This window comes from Dreissena polymorpha, chromosome 7, assembly GCF_020536995.1.
Source record: "Dreissena polymorpha isolate Duluth1 chromosome 7, UMN_Dpol_1.0, whole genome shotgun sequence".
Taxonomy (NCBI): Eukaryota; Metazoa; Mollusca; class Bivalvia; order Myida; family Dreissenidae; genus Dreissena; species Dreissena polymorpha.
In genome coordinates, this window is record NC_068361.1 from 14331272 (window position 1) to 14345243 (window position 13972).

A 13972-nucleotide genomic window follows, 5' to 3' on the forward strand; every position below is an offset into this window, starting at 1 on the left:
GCGGAACTCATTAGGCATTCCGGGCGGAATTTCATACTTCTACATTTCTCTGGAGCAGATTTTCTGACTTTGGAAAATAACTCGGACGGAATTTCATACTTACTTATACATTTCTCTAGCGCAGAATGTTGGACTTAGAAAACTATTGATAAAGAATTTAAAAATGGGATTTTAAAGATAATTACAAATCAGAGTTCTGATTTCAGTTTCTAAATGGTAATTGATGGAAATCTTTGCCATACACAATAAAAAAATAACATTAATATTCAATTCATACAATAGTTAACCCATGCAATAAAGGCTGAAATGAGCCTGACATTACCCAAATTTAAGTCTGGAACTCTGAAAATCAAAGTACTGACAGTACTGGTGTGACGATGCTTTTGAAGAGGATGGATATATAAGCATCCATTTAATTAATCTACATCACCACAATTGTGTAATTGTTATTGCTTGTCATTCATCCGCAAGTCAATAGTTTAATGGTCTTAGTGCAATAGTTTTCGTTCTTGGACACTGCACTCTCCTTCCATGAGATTTATTCACCTGAAAGTCGCATATTTGAACCTAAAAGTATTATTTTGGGAGTAATGGTTTAGACAACCAATGGATAAAACAGCAAGAATATGCAAATCCATATTTTTTCCTGGAACATAATTAACAATTCAGGATGCGACGCTTAAAGAATTCCTGTGCTAGCCCCGAATAACAGTATGTTGGGGTATAATAATAGTCAATTTTGTTTTTCTTCTCAAAACATTGTCATAGATTATAAGCTGAGGAATATATCATCCAACATTACTACTTTTAGAAAGCCATTTTTTATTTATTTTTATTGATAAAAAAGGTTTTGTAACAAACTATACTATGCATAGATGGCTTTAACAGCCCAATGTGGCTCACCTGAAACTAATTGTTTCCTGGTGATGTTAACTAATTTTTCATGAATATATGGAAAAAAAATATGGCATCGTGAGTATAAACAAACTATTTGCTTCGATCCGATCTAGTTGAGCCTTGTTACCGAGTTCCTACTTTTATTTATTTGAAAATTCTGATAAACTGTCATGAAGATCAGGCAAAAAAAGTTAGTGTTAACATAGGTTTTTAATGATTTTAGTTATTGATCAAATGCCTGGAAGCACATGACCCACTTTGGAACGTGACCTGTTTATCACTGAGACTAAACGTGTGACCTAGATTTTGAATATGCCACTTTCAAGCTTGACTTTGAAATCATTTAAAATAATATTGTAACCAATTTACAAGTGGACCAGAGAATGTGACCACTAAAGTTTTAACAGACCTTTTTTATATTTGACCCAGTGCCCTATTTTTGACAGAATATGAAACCCAAAATGACATAGAGGTGACTAAGTTTCATAATAATCTGGCAAAATGGTGACACCCGAATGTAAACATTGTAAAATTATATCATCTTATGTGTTCACAATAAACTTTGGATAAAATACAAAAGACAAAGAGTGATAACAAAAGCTCACCTCGTCACGTCGTGACAAGTGAGCAAAATAACCAAAACTATGACATCATAAAATTGCTCAGTAACTTCCAATAGCAATAAAATGTTACTTTGGAAACAAATACAATACTTTCCCTTTCTTACTACAGGCTGTTCTAAAACAAGAAAGCCCTGTATCGCTCACCCAAAACTCCTTCTAGAGTGTCAAAAACTTGTGTTACAGTATGATTTGACTAAGTTGTAACCTAGCTTTAGCCTTCACATGACCATTTTTAAACTCAGCTTTTGATTTGATTAAGATGGACATTGTAACCGATTTTCATGAAAATAAGGAAGATGATGTGACCTGTAGAAAGCTAAAGAATGTTTTCTATAATTTGACCTAATGGCCTAGTTTTTGACAAACTACCAACTTTCAAAATGAACCTTTATTTCATCGAGATAACATTCTGTTCAATTTTCATGTAGATCTGGAAGAAAATGTGACCTCTGGAGTGTTCACCAACCTTTTTTGTGATTTGGTCTGTTTGGACCACATGTGACCTACTTTCAAACTTAACCTAGAATTGACCGAGATGAATATTTACCAACAAAAGACAAACAAGAGCACCGCATAACGGGTGCCACGCTCGGCTGCGAAAGCTTGTCAGAGGTCACAGTGACCTTGACCTTTGACCTAGTGACCCAGCAAGAAATGTGTTCGTCAGAAAAATAATGCCCCCTAGTCCGCCGCTTTGAAATAAAATTTCTATTTATCATTGGCAGGCATAGAAATCATCTCCCTTTAAAACGTATTACTTCCCTTGGATTTCGCCAATTTAACCAGGGGTGGGGGGTCTGTAGGTCTGTAGACAGTCAAAAATGACCAAGTCAGACATCACTGACAACCAAGGCCTGTGGTTTATCAAAGAGATCATAGCCAGAGTTCATCATGTATCTTTGGACATAAGTCCATTGGTATTTAATGAAAACTAGCATTCACAAATTAGAACAGGTAAGAAATGATAATTATATTATTTAAAAAAAATCACAAATCAATCATTTGAGTTATAAATAATCAAAATAATAAATCTGTACAGTAACTGTGAAAATAAATTACATTCTTGGTAAGGAAATATATAATATGAGATTTATAATTATATAAATTACTTCCCTTGAAAACAATTGTCTCTAACAAATCTCTTTTTTTAGTAGCAAATAATTAAAAGCCACTACCGTGACTGTAGATGCACCACTCAAAATGTGCAGCTCCATGAAATACACATGCATGCCAAATATCAAGTTGCTATGTTCAATATTGAATAATTACCTCCCTTTAAAGCTTATTACTTCCCTTGGATTTGTTTTTTTGTCCTTAGACCTTGAAGGATGACCTTTACCTTGACCTTTTACCGCGATGTGTTTGTCAGAAACACAATGCCGCCTACTGCGCCGCTTTGATTTATTTAACAAAAATATATACTTTGGCAGGTCAGATAATTATGTCCATTGAAAGCTTATTACTTCCCTTGGATTTGTTTTTTCGACCCTAGACCTTGAAGGATGATGTTCACCTTGAAATTTTACCACTCAAAATATGCAGCTCTATGAGATACACATGCATGCAAAATATCAAGTTGCAATCTTCAATATTTAAAAAGTTATGACCAAAGTTAAGGTTTTAGCACGACGCCTACGGCGGACGGCGGACGACGAGCTGGCTCCGAAAAGAGCCGAGCTAAAAATGAGATCTCTACAGAATAACGGGTGTCACTCTCGGCTGCGGGTACAGTTTTGAATAAATGATTGCTTGTCTTTTCTTTAGAAGTCACAGTGATCCAGACCTTTGACCTAGTGACCCAACAATAGGTGTGGCATCTAGAACTCATCGAGGTGCAGCTACATATGAAGTTTCAAAGTTGTAGGTTGAAGAACTTTGATTTTAGAGCCGATGTTTAAAACCGTAAATGGTGAGGACAGCTTGCGACAAGCTGGCTATTAATTACCTCGGGTTTTCGCCGAAAAACGGCCGAGCTAGAACGACTTATGTGACCTCTATAGTTTGAACAGACATATGTGTCCTCTTGAGTATAAACAGACTTTTCCTATAAGTTTGCGTACCGACCTTAACAGATTTTCTATATGATTTGACCTAATGACCTAGTTTTTGACTGCACATAACCTAACTTCAAACTTGAACAGGATCCTAGAGACCTAGTTTTTGACCCCAGATGACCCATAAATGAACTTGTCCGAGATTTCATACTGCTACATCGTGACCAAGTTTTATTAGCATTGTGTCAAAATTTTTACCCCTAAGTGTTTACAGTATACAGAAGACAAAGCATCATAATGGACAACAGATACAGGGCGATCACAATAGCTGTCCTTGAGCACTTCGTGCTCAGATGAGCAAAAAAATATATAGGTACATTTTACTTGATAATAATGGAAGTACTATAGGATAAAAATGGCACAAAATGCTCTTATTTTCACAGTCTTAAAATAAGACTAAGGCTTATATATAAGACTGATATGCCACTTGGTAGTAAGTGTAGTCTATCATACTGTTATCACAAAAATGACTAGATGTTAAATATTGTAAATATCATATTACTGAAAGTGGCATGCATATAGCTCTCTAAATGAAGACTTCAAAATGGCAATGATTGAATGTAAAATTTAATAAGCATCTGCTCCTGGAATCTCATATTGTTGACATGGACCAATGTGTATACATCATATGTAAATAAGGATAAATGGGCAAATATATGCGCAAAATATCTTTTACCGGGGGCATAATAAATGATTAAGGAAGCAATTAGTTTGTAGGCATGATTTGGTCCTGACAGAAGGTAGCACTTTTTATACAAGAAACGTAGGTTTTACAATGAAACTGAAACAATACCCTGAATACTGTTATATACAGCTGATCCACTTCTACATAAGGGCTGTTTGTAAAACATGTATGCTCCCCATATGGGCTGTCAGTTGTAGTGGCAGCCATTGTGTGAATACGTTTTATGTCACTGTGACCTTGACCTCACAATCTATAGGGGTCATCTGCCAGTCATGATCAACGATTCAATGTACCTTTGAAGTTTCATAATCCTAGGCCTAAGTATTCTTGAGTTATCACCTGGAAACCATTTTGTTGTTTCGAGTAACTGTGACCTTGACCTTTGACCTAGTGACCTGAAAATCAATAGGGGTCATCTGCCAGACATGATTAATGTACCTATGAAATTTCATGGTCCTAGGCCTAAGCATTCTTGAGTATTATCCGGAAACCATTTTACTGTTTCGAGTCACCATTACCTTGACCTTTGACCTATTTACCTGAAAATTAATAGGGGTCATCTGCCAGTCATGATCACGGTACCTATGAAGTTCCATGATCCTAGGCGTAAGCATTCATTAATTATCATTCGGAAACCATTTTACTATTTAGAGTCACCATGACCTTGACCTTTGACGTATTGACCTGAAAATCAATAGGGGTCATCTGCCAGTCATGATCAATGTACCTATGAAGTTTCATGACCATAGGCCTAAGCATTCTTGAGTCATCATCTGGAAACCATTTTACTGTTTCAAGTCACTGTGACCTTGACCTTTGACCTAGTGACTTGAAAATCAATAGGGGTTATCTTCAAGTCCGGATCAATGTACCTTATAAGTTTCGTCATCCTGGGCGTAAGCATTTTTGAGTTATTATCCGGAAACCATTTTACTGTTTCGAGTCACTCTGACCTTGACATTTGACCTAGTGACCAAAAATCAATAGGGGTCATCTGCCAGTCATGATCAATGTACCTATGAAGTTTCATGATCCTAGGCCTACGCGTTCTTGAGTTATCATCCGGAAACCATTTTGGTGGACGAACCAACCGACGGACCGACCGACATGTGCAAAACAATATTCGAAGGGGGGCATACAATTTTGAATCAGACTTTTCATATTTTTAGATTGGTAAGCAGTATGTGGCTGTACATGTCGCAGTTTTCAAGACATGAACAACATCAACATTCTTCATTTTATTGTCCACAAAGTTTAAAAGTTTAATGTATGTGCTTAATGTGCCAATGATAGTGCATTATTTTTTTCCAAATGGATAAACTACACTGTAACAAGGGTAGCTAAAGAAACTTCAGCGTACAGTTTATATACCTGTCGCGCCAGTCAAAAATCATAAAAAGCGACATTTAAAGTTATGGTAGCCAGAACTATAACAAGGGCTGTTTGTAAATCATGCATGCCTTCCATATGGGCTGTCAGTTGTAGTGGTAGCCATTGTGTGAATACGTTTTTTGTCACTGTGTACTTGACTTTGACCTAGTGAATCCAAAATTGCAATCGGATTCAAATTCGAATCCAAAGGCTTGGATATCGAATATCGGTTCGAATCCTAATTTGAAAGTAAAAATATGCAAAATAAATGATTACTTGAATAATTTATATTGCTATAACCAAAATTATGTTTTGAAACACCAGAACTTTTATATTTCTAATGAAAAAAATAAATAACTTGTATTATTATTATTATAACAAGAATAAAGTGACAGTTTAAGAAAATAAGAAGCCTCAAAACCCTTTAAAATGTGTCTTGTTCTGTGAAAATTGGGCAAAATGCATGTGCGTAAAGTGTCGTCCCAGATAAGCCTGTGCAGTCCGCACAGGCTTATCCGGGACGACACTTTACGCACATGCATTATGCCCAGTTTTCTCAGAACAGCACACAAATAAACAAAAAATCTGCAATATGACTAGATTAAAGATGAACATTGTTAACGAATTCTTGAATCAAAATTCAAACTGTACACACTACTGAAAGTAAACACGTATTAAATCTAAGTGTTCAGATTGTCACATATATAAATTGTTACACAGTCATTATGTCCCCCCGGGTGCTTCTGAAGCACTCAAAGTTGGTTGAGCTTTAATCTGTTCAACTTTAAGGTTCTTCTTAAGGAAGACAAGTTTATCTACATTTTCTGGCAACAGACAAGCCCTGTGAGCCGATACAAGGTCTCCTGTAGTAGAAAATACTCTTTCACTAGCCACAGATGTTCCTTGGATTATCAAGTATGAACAGGCAACTCTAGCTAGAATAAGATATTTGTCAGACCTTGCCCCCCCCAGTCTATTGGATCCACTTCCATTTTCGCCCTTGATTCTTTCAGATAACAGTTCAGCTCTAATTCAACTTTATCAGCAGCAGAAGACTCTTCTTTAGTGATGAACACATCAAACAAACGTCCTAGAGCACTTGCTGGTGTTTTGTCATTATCTGCCTCTGGGGTGTCTTCAACAACAATAGCTGGCTCTTGCTCCTTGTAGTTGTTGTTGTCATCAGATTGCTCCTCATCATTCAGGATGTTCAACTGAGGGGGCTGGTCACTGTCATCAGCTGTGGCCTTAGCTGCCTCCTGTGTGACAGCTGTTTGTCTCATCTGAAAAAAAATACAACAAATTTTACCTTCTGATGATTTTATGCCACATAATCCTTATGTGCTAATGTGTAAATTTGTCATCTCTGTGATACCTGTGTTTTATATCAAAAGGCTCTAATTTCTCATTAGTTGAATCTATATAGAATTATTACATACATTTCCTTATTACATCAGTTGTGTTTTAATGAATTAATATTTTATTTCTTTTTCATCTTTTATATGCATGTTTAACTATTCTCCTATGTAATACAAAGTTGGTTGTTAAAAGCTTTAACCAGCCAATGTTTATTGTTAAAAGTCTTGGCCAACACAAACATATTGAATTAAATTGGTTTTGAGCTTTACATAGTTAAATAACCTTATATCCTTAGTTCCTTACAATATTAACCTGATCCATGACCCTTAAGAATAAAAGTTCATGATAAAGTGTTCATAATTCAAGTAAATTTAAACAGATGTTAAACAAATACACTCAGCTTTTCTATTTTCATAAATGAAGGGATCAGGTTAATACTGTAAGGAAATATTATAGGAATTTACAAAATATATTGTAAATTATAAATACAAAGGAAGATTACCAATCCCATCCGGAGAGCAATGGTAGACATTCTGTTTTTGATGGCTGCCAGAGCATCAGTTCTGTTCTGATCAGTGATGAACTGGATGTCCCTGAATCTTGGGTCAACAAGGCTGCACTCTACCAGAAATGGTTCTACGTCATTGTACCTTAAAATAATAAATTAAAATTTAAATTATTTGTGAATTTATAAAAACATGTTGCGAACTATGTCAAGGTTCTAAAATAAGACTCTTTAATATGTAATAGTAATTCTAGTTAATAGTATTTATAATTAGATAAATTTTCGACCATAATACTACAATGTTTGGAAAGTAAATAATTCAGTCATTTGCTTGATTCAGAAATATGCTCAAACTGTGCAGTGAAGCACACTGCCTTCATTTCAACGGATAAAAAAACTAAGTCAAGTTAAAAATACCGTGTTTGCAGATTTTCGAGCATGGCAGCCTTGACTCTTGAGATGGTTTCACTGTCCAAATCATTCGCTGTCACATGCAGAGTCAGCAGCTTCTTGTAGTTGAATATACGAGAGACTGTCGGAAACTTCTCAACACACAGAACTGTTGAGGCTGTCTTGAATGGCTCAAGGAGCTAAATGATAAAATTATTTTTTGAGAAAAAAAAATAGGAAAAGTTAAAATATACCTTGTTGGCAGTCTTTTTGGAAGGATAATAATAATGCTATTAATTTATTTTCATTTTTAATAATAATAAAACATGAATACCTTAATCAGCTGATCTATAAACTCACCATCATCTTCATTAAGCGGGGGTTCCTTGATTTTCAGGTTACGCAATTTCATAGTGGCATCCACAGCAGTTCTCTGGCCAGCGAATCTATAATATGTAAACAAAATGTAAATTTAAAAAAACGTCAGGGCGAGAACAACTCTTCACAAGTTAAGGAACCATCAAGAAACTTCTTCTCAACTATTTCAATTATTTTCTTGTACCTAAACACAATCCATTTATGTGCACCATATAAATTTCGAGTCAGTTGTCGCCACTAATGACTATAACTCTTAAATACTAAAATTCATGGGTTTTTTTATAAAAAAAAAGTTAAACAAAGCAATCCAAAGTGCTTCCTGACAGACATTTACGTTAAATATAAGATTCATTTAATAAAAATCTGAAGAACATGAGTAAATAACTAAATATTATGTACTTTTTGTAGTATTTGATAACAAATACTCATTTTTGTGATTTACCTTGATATCATTTTAAGATTTTATCATCTTGCCTACCTTTCTAACATGTCAAAGGTGCTATTCCATCGTGTGTCGACATCTTGAATGAGCCGGAGGGGTTTCATTCCGCGGGCTGTGGCTGTAGCAGCAAGCCGTGCTGCTGCGGTACTGCTGCGATGGAAGAATCCTACAATCCGCCTTACTTTTTTCAACAAATTGGAAACAGTTTCATTTTTGAGCCCCTTGTGAACTGTCAAATTAAGGACGTGAGCATGACAACGCACATGCTGCAAACCACACATTTGTACTGCATTAACACTATTGGCTGCATTGTCTGTTGTGATGGCAGGCTTTTGACCATTTTTTACTAGGTTCCACTCTACTATAGCTGAGTTAAGTACAGCACTCAAGTTTTCAGCTGTGTGACTTACATCTAGGTGTCTTGTTTGCAGAACAAAACTTTATGTTACATAATCTTTTGAAACTGTTTGGGCAGTTATTGTGACATAGCTTTGTGTAGCCCGGCTAGTCCAACCGTCAGTAGTTAAGCTAACTGCTTCTGCATCCTGGATTTCAGCCATCACTTCTTGTCTCACTTCACTGTACAAGTTTGGAATCATGGTTTCTGCAAAGTATTTCCTGCTAGGAAAAGGGTATTTTGGATCGATACATGCAATCATATGACAAAATCCAGGGTCGTCAACAATACTAAATGGCCTCAAGTCTTTTGCCATGAAAACAGCTATGGCTCGCGAAATCTTTGTATAGATCCCAGATTTAACACTGTACTGCTCAGTAGTAGAAGCAAGTCTAACAACATCTGTTATTTTCATTTGTGTTTTTTGTTTATTGGATTTGGATGGAGATGAGTAAGTTGCTTTGCTTGATGACGCCTCATTATCATTACGTTTGCCGTTGTCATGCTTGTCAGATTTTAGTAAGTGTGGTAGTTCTGGCTAACATAACTTTAAATGTCGCTTTTTATGATTTTTGACTGGCGCGACTTTATAGTTATGGACCAACCCCTATTAGGAAAGTCAACCAGAAATTCAAGACATTCAAGTTGACAGTTAACAAAGACCGGTCCAAAACAGCTTTTAAATGCAGTTATTGGCCCAAATCAACCAATTGATCGGAAAGATTGACCTTTTTCACATTTAACTGATATCTTCTTTCACAAAATACTATCTTAAACATTTAAAATGTATCTATTCTACTCTTACATATCGAGAAAAACAGCGATGTGACAGACTTTCATGAAATGCGAATCTCCCGAGATTTCACGGTCATATGACGTTATTTCTATTTTTAGAAACATACCATGTGCTCAAGTGTTTTTATATTCAAAATGACATTTCCCGGTATTTTAGATTATTCTGGCCTGTTTTGTAAACAAATTGTAGTGTAAATTTAAACTCAAAGTAAATATTACTTAAAACTACCCGATTCACACTGAAATTAGTCTTGTAATCCACCAGCGTAAGTTGTTAATCACAAATAATAGATTTCTGAAAACGAAATTAATTTTTACAATTTCAGCAAAAAAGGTCAAGGTCGATCGGAAAGTATCAAAATTAAAACTCATCACGTGACAAAGCGGCAATGGCGTTTAAATTGTGAATTTCAAACTGATGAGAGTTATATTTAGCTATTGTAAGATGCATTTGAAACATTTGAACCTTAAAATATTCCCCGATGCAGTAATTTATATTCATTCACCAATATATGTAGAAATGTATCCAAGAAAATGAGTTTTCTTTGATTTATAGCGTGACATAAATATGTTACGACTCTGGTTGACTTTCGATACGGGGTTGGCTTCAGCGTACAGGTATGACAATACCATATCAACTGTACGCTGAAGTTTCTTTAGCTATAAGTGTGGATGTCTCGTTTCTATGTGTGTTTGTTTAAATTAGAGGTTGTTCCTGTTCTGTAAACCAGTGAAACCCTACAAACTTAAAAATGGCATTTGCATTATCAAGTTCGTTTGAATTGCTTTGCTAAAAAAACAAAATGCTTCCAAACGGAAGACTTTAATTGCTTCGGAGCATCGTGGATTGTTTTCTGCGCCATCGGAAACAAATGAGACGCCACTACACTGTGTTTGACCATAATTTTGTCAAAATGTAGCGACAATTATGACGAACTACATACCAGTCAGCCTTTAAACACAAAGAAACAATTTAACAAAAAGTATTAGGGCGAACGAAACAATTACCGCAAAGGAAAGTATAAACTCAACTAAGATCCGGATTCGAAACCGATTTTACCAATTACGATTAGATCCGCGAATCCTCGTTTGGATCCGCGAATCTCGGATATTTCGGATATCCGGTGCAGCACTACTATCAAGTTACATGATCTTAGCCGTAAGCATTCTTGAGTTATTATCCGGAAACCATTTTAATATTTCGAGTCACTGTGACCTTGACCTTTGACCTAGTGACCTGAAAATCAATAGTGGTCATCTGCCAATCATGATCAATCTATCTATGAAGTTTCATGATCCTAGGCCTGAGCGTTCTTGAGTTATCATCCGGAAACCTTCTGGTGGACGGACCGACCGACGGACCGACCGACATGAGCAAAACGAAGGGGGGCATAAAAAGTTTATGAAAATCAAGCAAGTCAGGGAATTTTTTTCACATGACTGTGAAAGTGAAATTTCCATGTGAAAATGATGTCATTTTTTTCTGAAGTACTTTATTCAACCATTGCATATAATTAACTGTTCTGCATATAATTTGCCATTTTGAAAGTAAATGACCAGGGTGACAGAGAAAAGGGATATACATTTGAGATCTGGTCAGGGCTCCATATAAGAGTGGTTTTATTTATAAATGTTTAAAATACCGCTTGACTAAGGTTCTTAATTCATCTAGTATGAACATTTGAACTATATCTTTTAACACTAACACATACTATTTGATGTACACATTTAATCTACCAATGTGACAGATACTACTTAACATATATTTGACTGTATTGAATGTAGGAACTAGCTCACATATCCTTTAGAAAAAGAGGTCAGGAGATGAAATATTCATTACCTGAAGCACCGACCCTGGAGCTATGTTTATATATCTTTAAACACACTGATTTAAGAAGTAAATCAATACATTGATAAAACAGAGCGAAAATCATCCCCTCTAAACAATATGATACATAATTATGTATCATATTTTTTATCTGGATCTGGATAGCCACACAGCAGGATATTTAGGGGTGCGCGCTGCGGGAGAGATATGGGAGTGACTTATATTTTGGATTTAATTTAATTCACTAAAATTCATAACTGATGTTACAGTATGATCTCATTTGATGTAGATGTACATGATTGTATCAAGCATCATATGTTAAATTATTATCAGTATTAATTCACTGTCATGGTTTCAGTATCATTAAAATGATTTCAGTCTAGTCTATCAGTATCATTCATATGCATTAATTTTGTAAATATCAATATAAGAAAATTGTATACTAGATGGAAACCTATTTGAAATAATACAGTTTTATATACTGTATATAATTTAACTACACATCCAAGCAGTGAGTCCATCAAACCATTGCAATCGAAACAAGGCACCAGCAGAAAAGTCGAACGCCTTCTGACATTTTACTATTTATAACATCTACATTAGTTACAGATACATGTTTACATTTGTATGTGTTTGAAAAAATGTATAATCTTAAATGACATCTTCTGACCATGCATTTCCTAGCTTACACAATCAAGGCCCTGTTCTGACACATTGGTAACATTAACGTTAAACTGTTACCAGGCTTCTGAATTTAATTTTTATTGAACTATGCAAGGAAATCTTAATTGGGGTGTAGCATATCTGGATTTAGGTGATCTTCAATGGTACATTTTCACTTTAGCTCTGTCACAAGAGTTCTGGTAAAGTCAAGTCACATATTTAAATCTAGGTCATGTCAAACTCAAAGTGTCAAAGACAAATGAAAGATGCGTTCATTAATTATTGTCCCATTGTTTACTACTGCTGTTAGGTTTTATATAATATAACTGATGACTATCATGTGAGAGAAAATTGACATTATCTAAGTATATTATGTTAAGCAGCCATTTAGATAACAAAGTTGGCTAGTTTTCAATGTCGCTTCTGGGGATCAAACCCGCAGCGCAACCTCCTGCAATCAAAGTCGACACTCTACCACTTGGCTTTTAGAAATATTCTGAAATTGTTCGATCCCTCGAGAGCAACCATACCAAAAATTAAGTCAAATATTGCCGACTGGGTTTTAATGAGTCGGTTCATGAGAGATAATTGAAGGTGCAACATCTCTCACGCCCCATAGCATCGCCTTAAGTAATATTAAATTCTCAACACGAAAGTGCTGGAGTCATTGATCCCGAGGGACCAGAAAAAAGGGAGTCTAATTAGTATCCAATTAATTTATTTGTTATTGTCAGAAAACCGCTCTTAAGCAAACAGCTTCCAAGCAACTGCAGGCTGGTCTGGATCCAAACTGGCCAAAATCGCCTTAATGTCTCTTTTACTGTGATACAGTTCATTTAACTTAAACATGATATCTACTCCTATAAATATGAGGTCGATATACATGGACTAAACGGTAGATTACGTCTAATTATTTGGACTAACATGGTATCAAGTACTTAAATAGATAGAAGAAAGAATACAAACCAGTAATTTGTGTAAAGAGTTTGTAAATACTGTTGAATTTCAGGACAACTTGGTGATCTGCAAATCCCATATGATATGTTGATATCGGGTATCATAGCCATTCAATAAGTCGCAAAATGCTAGAACACAATTTATAAAGCAAAATGTGACTTAAATTGATAACTAAAAATACCAGTATCATTAGTATGCCAGTTTTGCCTTGTTAAGCTGTCAAGATCCAGAAAGTACTTCATTCACATCGAATATATCCTTCAAATTCCATCCATTGTTGCATTAGCGTAATTTAGTGAATAAATAACTTATATATCCTAAATGACAGTTTCTAAATAGCGAAACAAGCCGATTTATGCTGTAACTAAGTTTTGACACGAGTATCATCATTCTCTCATGGGCGCGGCCAGTGTTTTAGAATGTGCTTCATTCACATCGAATATACAAGGATTTCAATAGCTTTTATAAACCAGGTGTCAATGACCCCTGGACTGACATTTTGAGGAGTCAAATTGAAAAATGCTTGGGTCAATTTTGAAGCGCGTTGTGTTTTTGTCTGTATTATTCAATTTTTAGATCAAATATGCTATAAGAGCAACACCATATCTTAAAAGGTTATACTGATTTA

General features: G+C 35.3%; 1 protein-coding gene across 1 annotated transcript; it reads right to left on the minus strand.

Annotated features, from left to right (window-relative positions):
- Positions 1-6565: 6565 nt before the first annotated feature.
- Positions 6566-9303, minus strand: LOC127839474 (uncharacterized). Its single transcript, XM_052367871.1, has 6 exons — positions 9219-9303; positions 8741-8933; positions 8219-8330; positions 7912-8084; positions 7492-7639; positions 6566-6913 (listed from the first exon to the last, which is right to left on the minus strand). The coding sequence occupies exons 1-6, from the start codon at positions 9301-9303 to the stop codon at positions 6566-6568; spliced, it is 1059 nt and encodes a 352-aa protein (XP_052223831.1).
- Positions 9304-13972: the final 4669 nt, after the last annotated feature.

Excerpts from the sequence above, each read along its gene's own strand:
- LOC127839474 (XM_052367871.1), bottom strand. The coding sequence starts at position 9,303 with ATGATTCCAAACTTGTACAGTGAAGTGAGACAAGAAGTGATGGCTGAA. Across the intron at positions 8,085-8,218 it reads TTATAGATCAGCTGATTAAG|CTCCTTGAGCCATTCAAGAC; the intron begins GTATTCATGTTT and ends TTTATCATTTAG. Across the intron at positions 6,914-7,491 it reads TTGCTCTCCGGATGGGATTG|ATGAGACAAACAGCTGTCAC; the intron begins GTAATCTTCCTT and ends ATTTTTTTTCAG.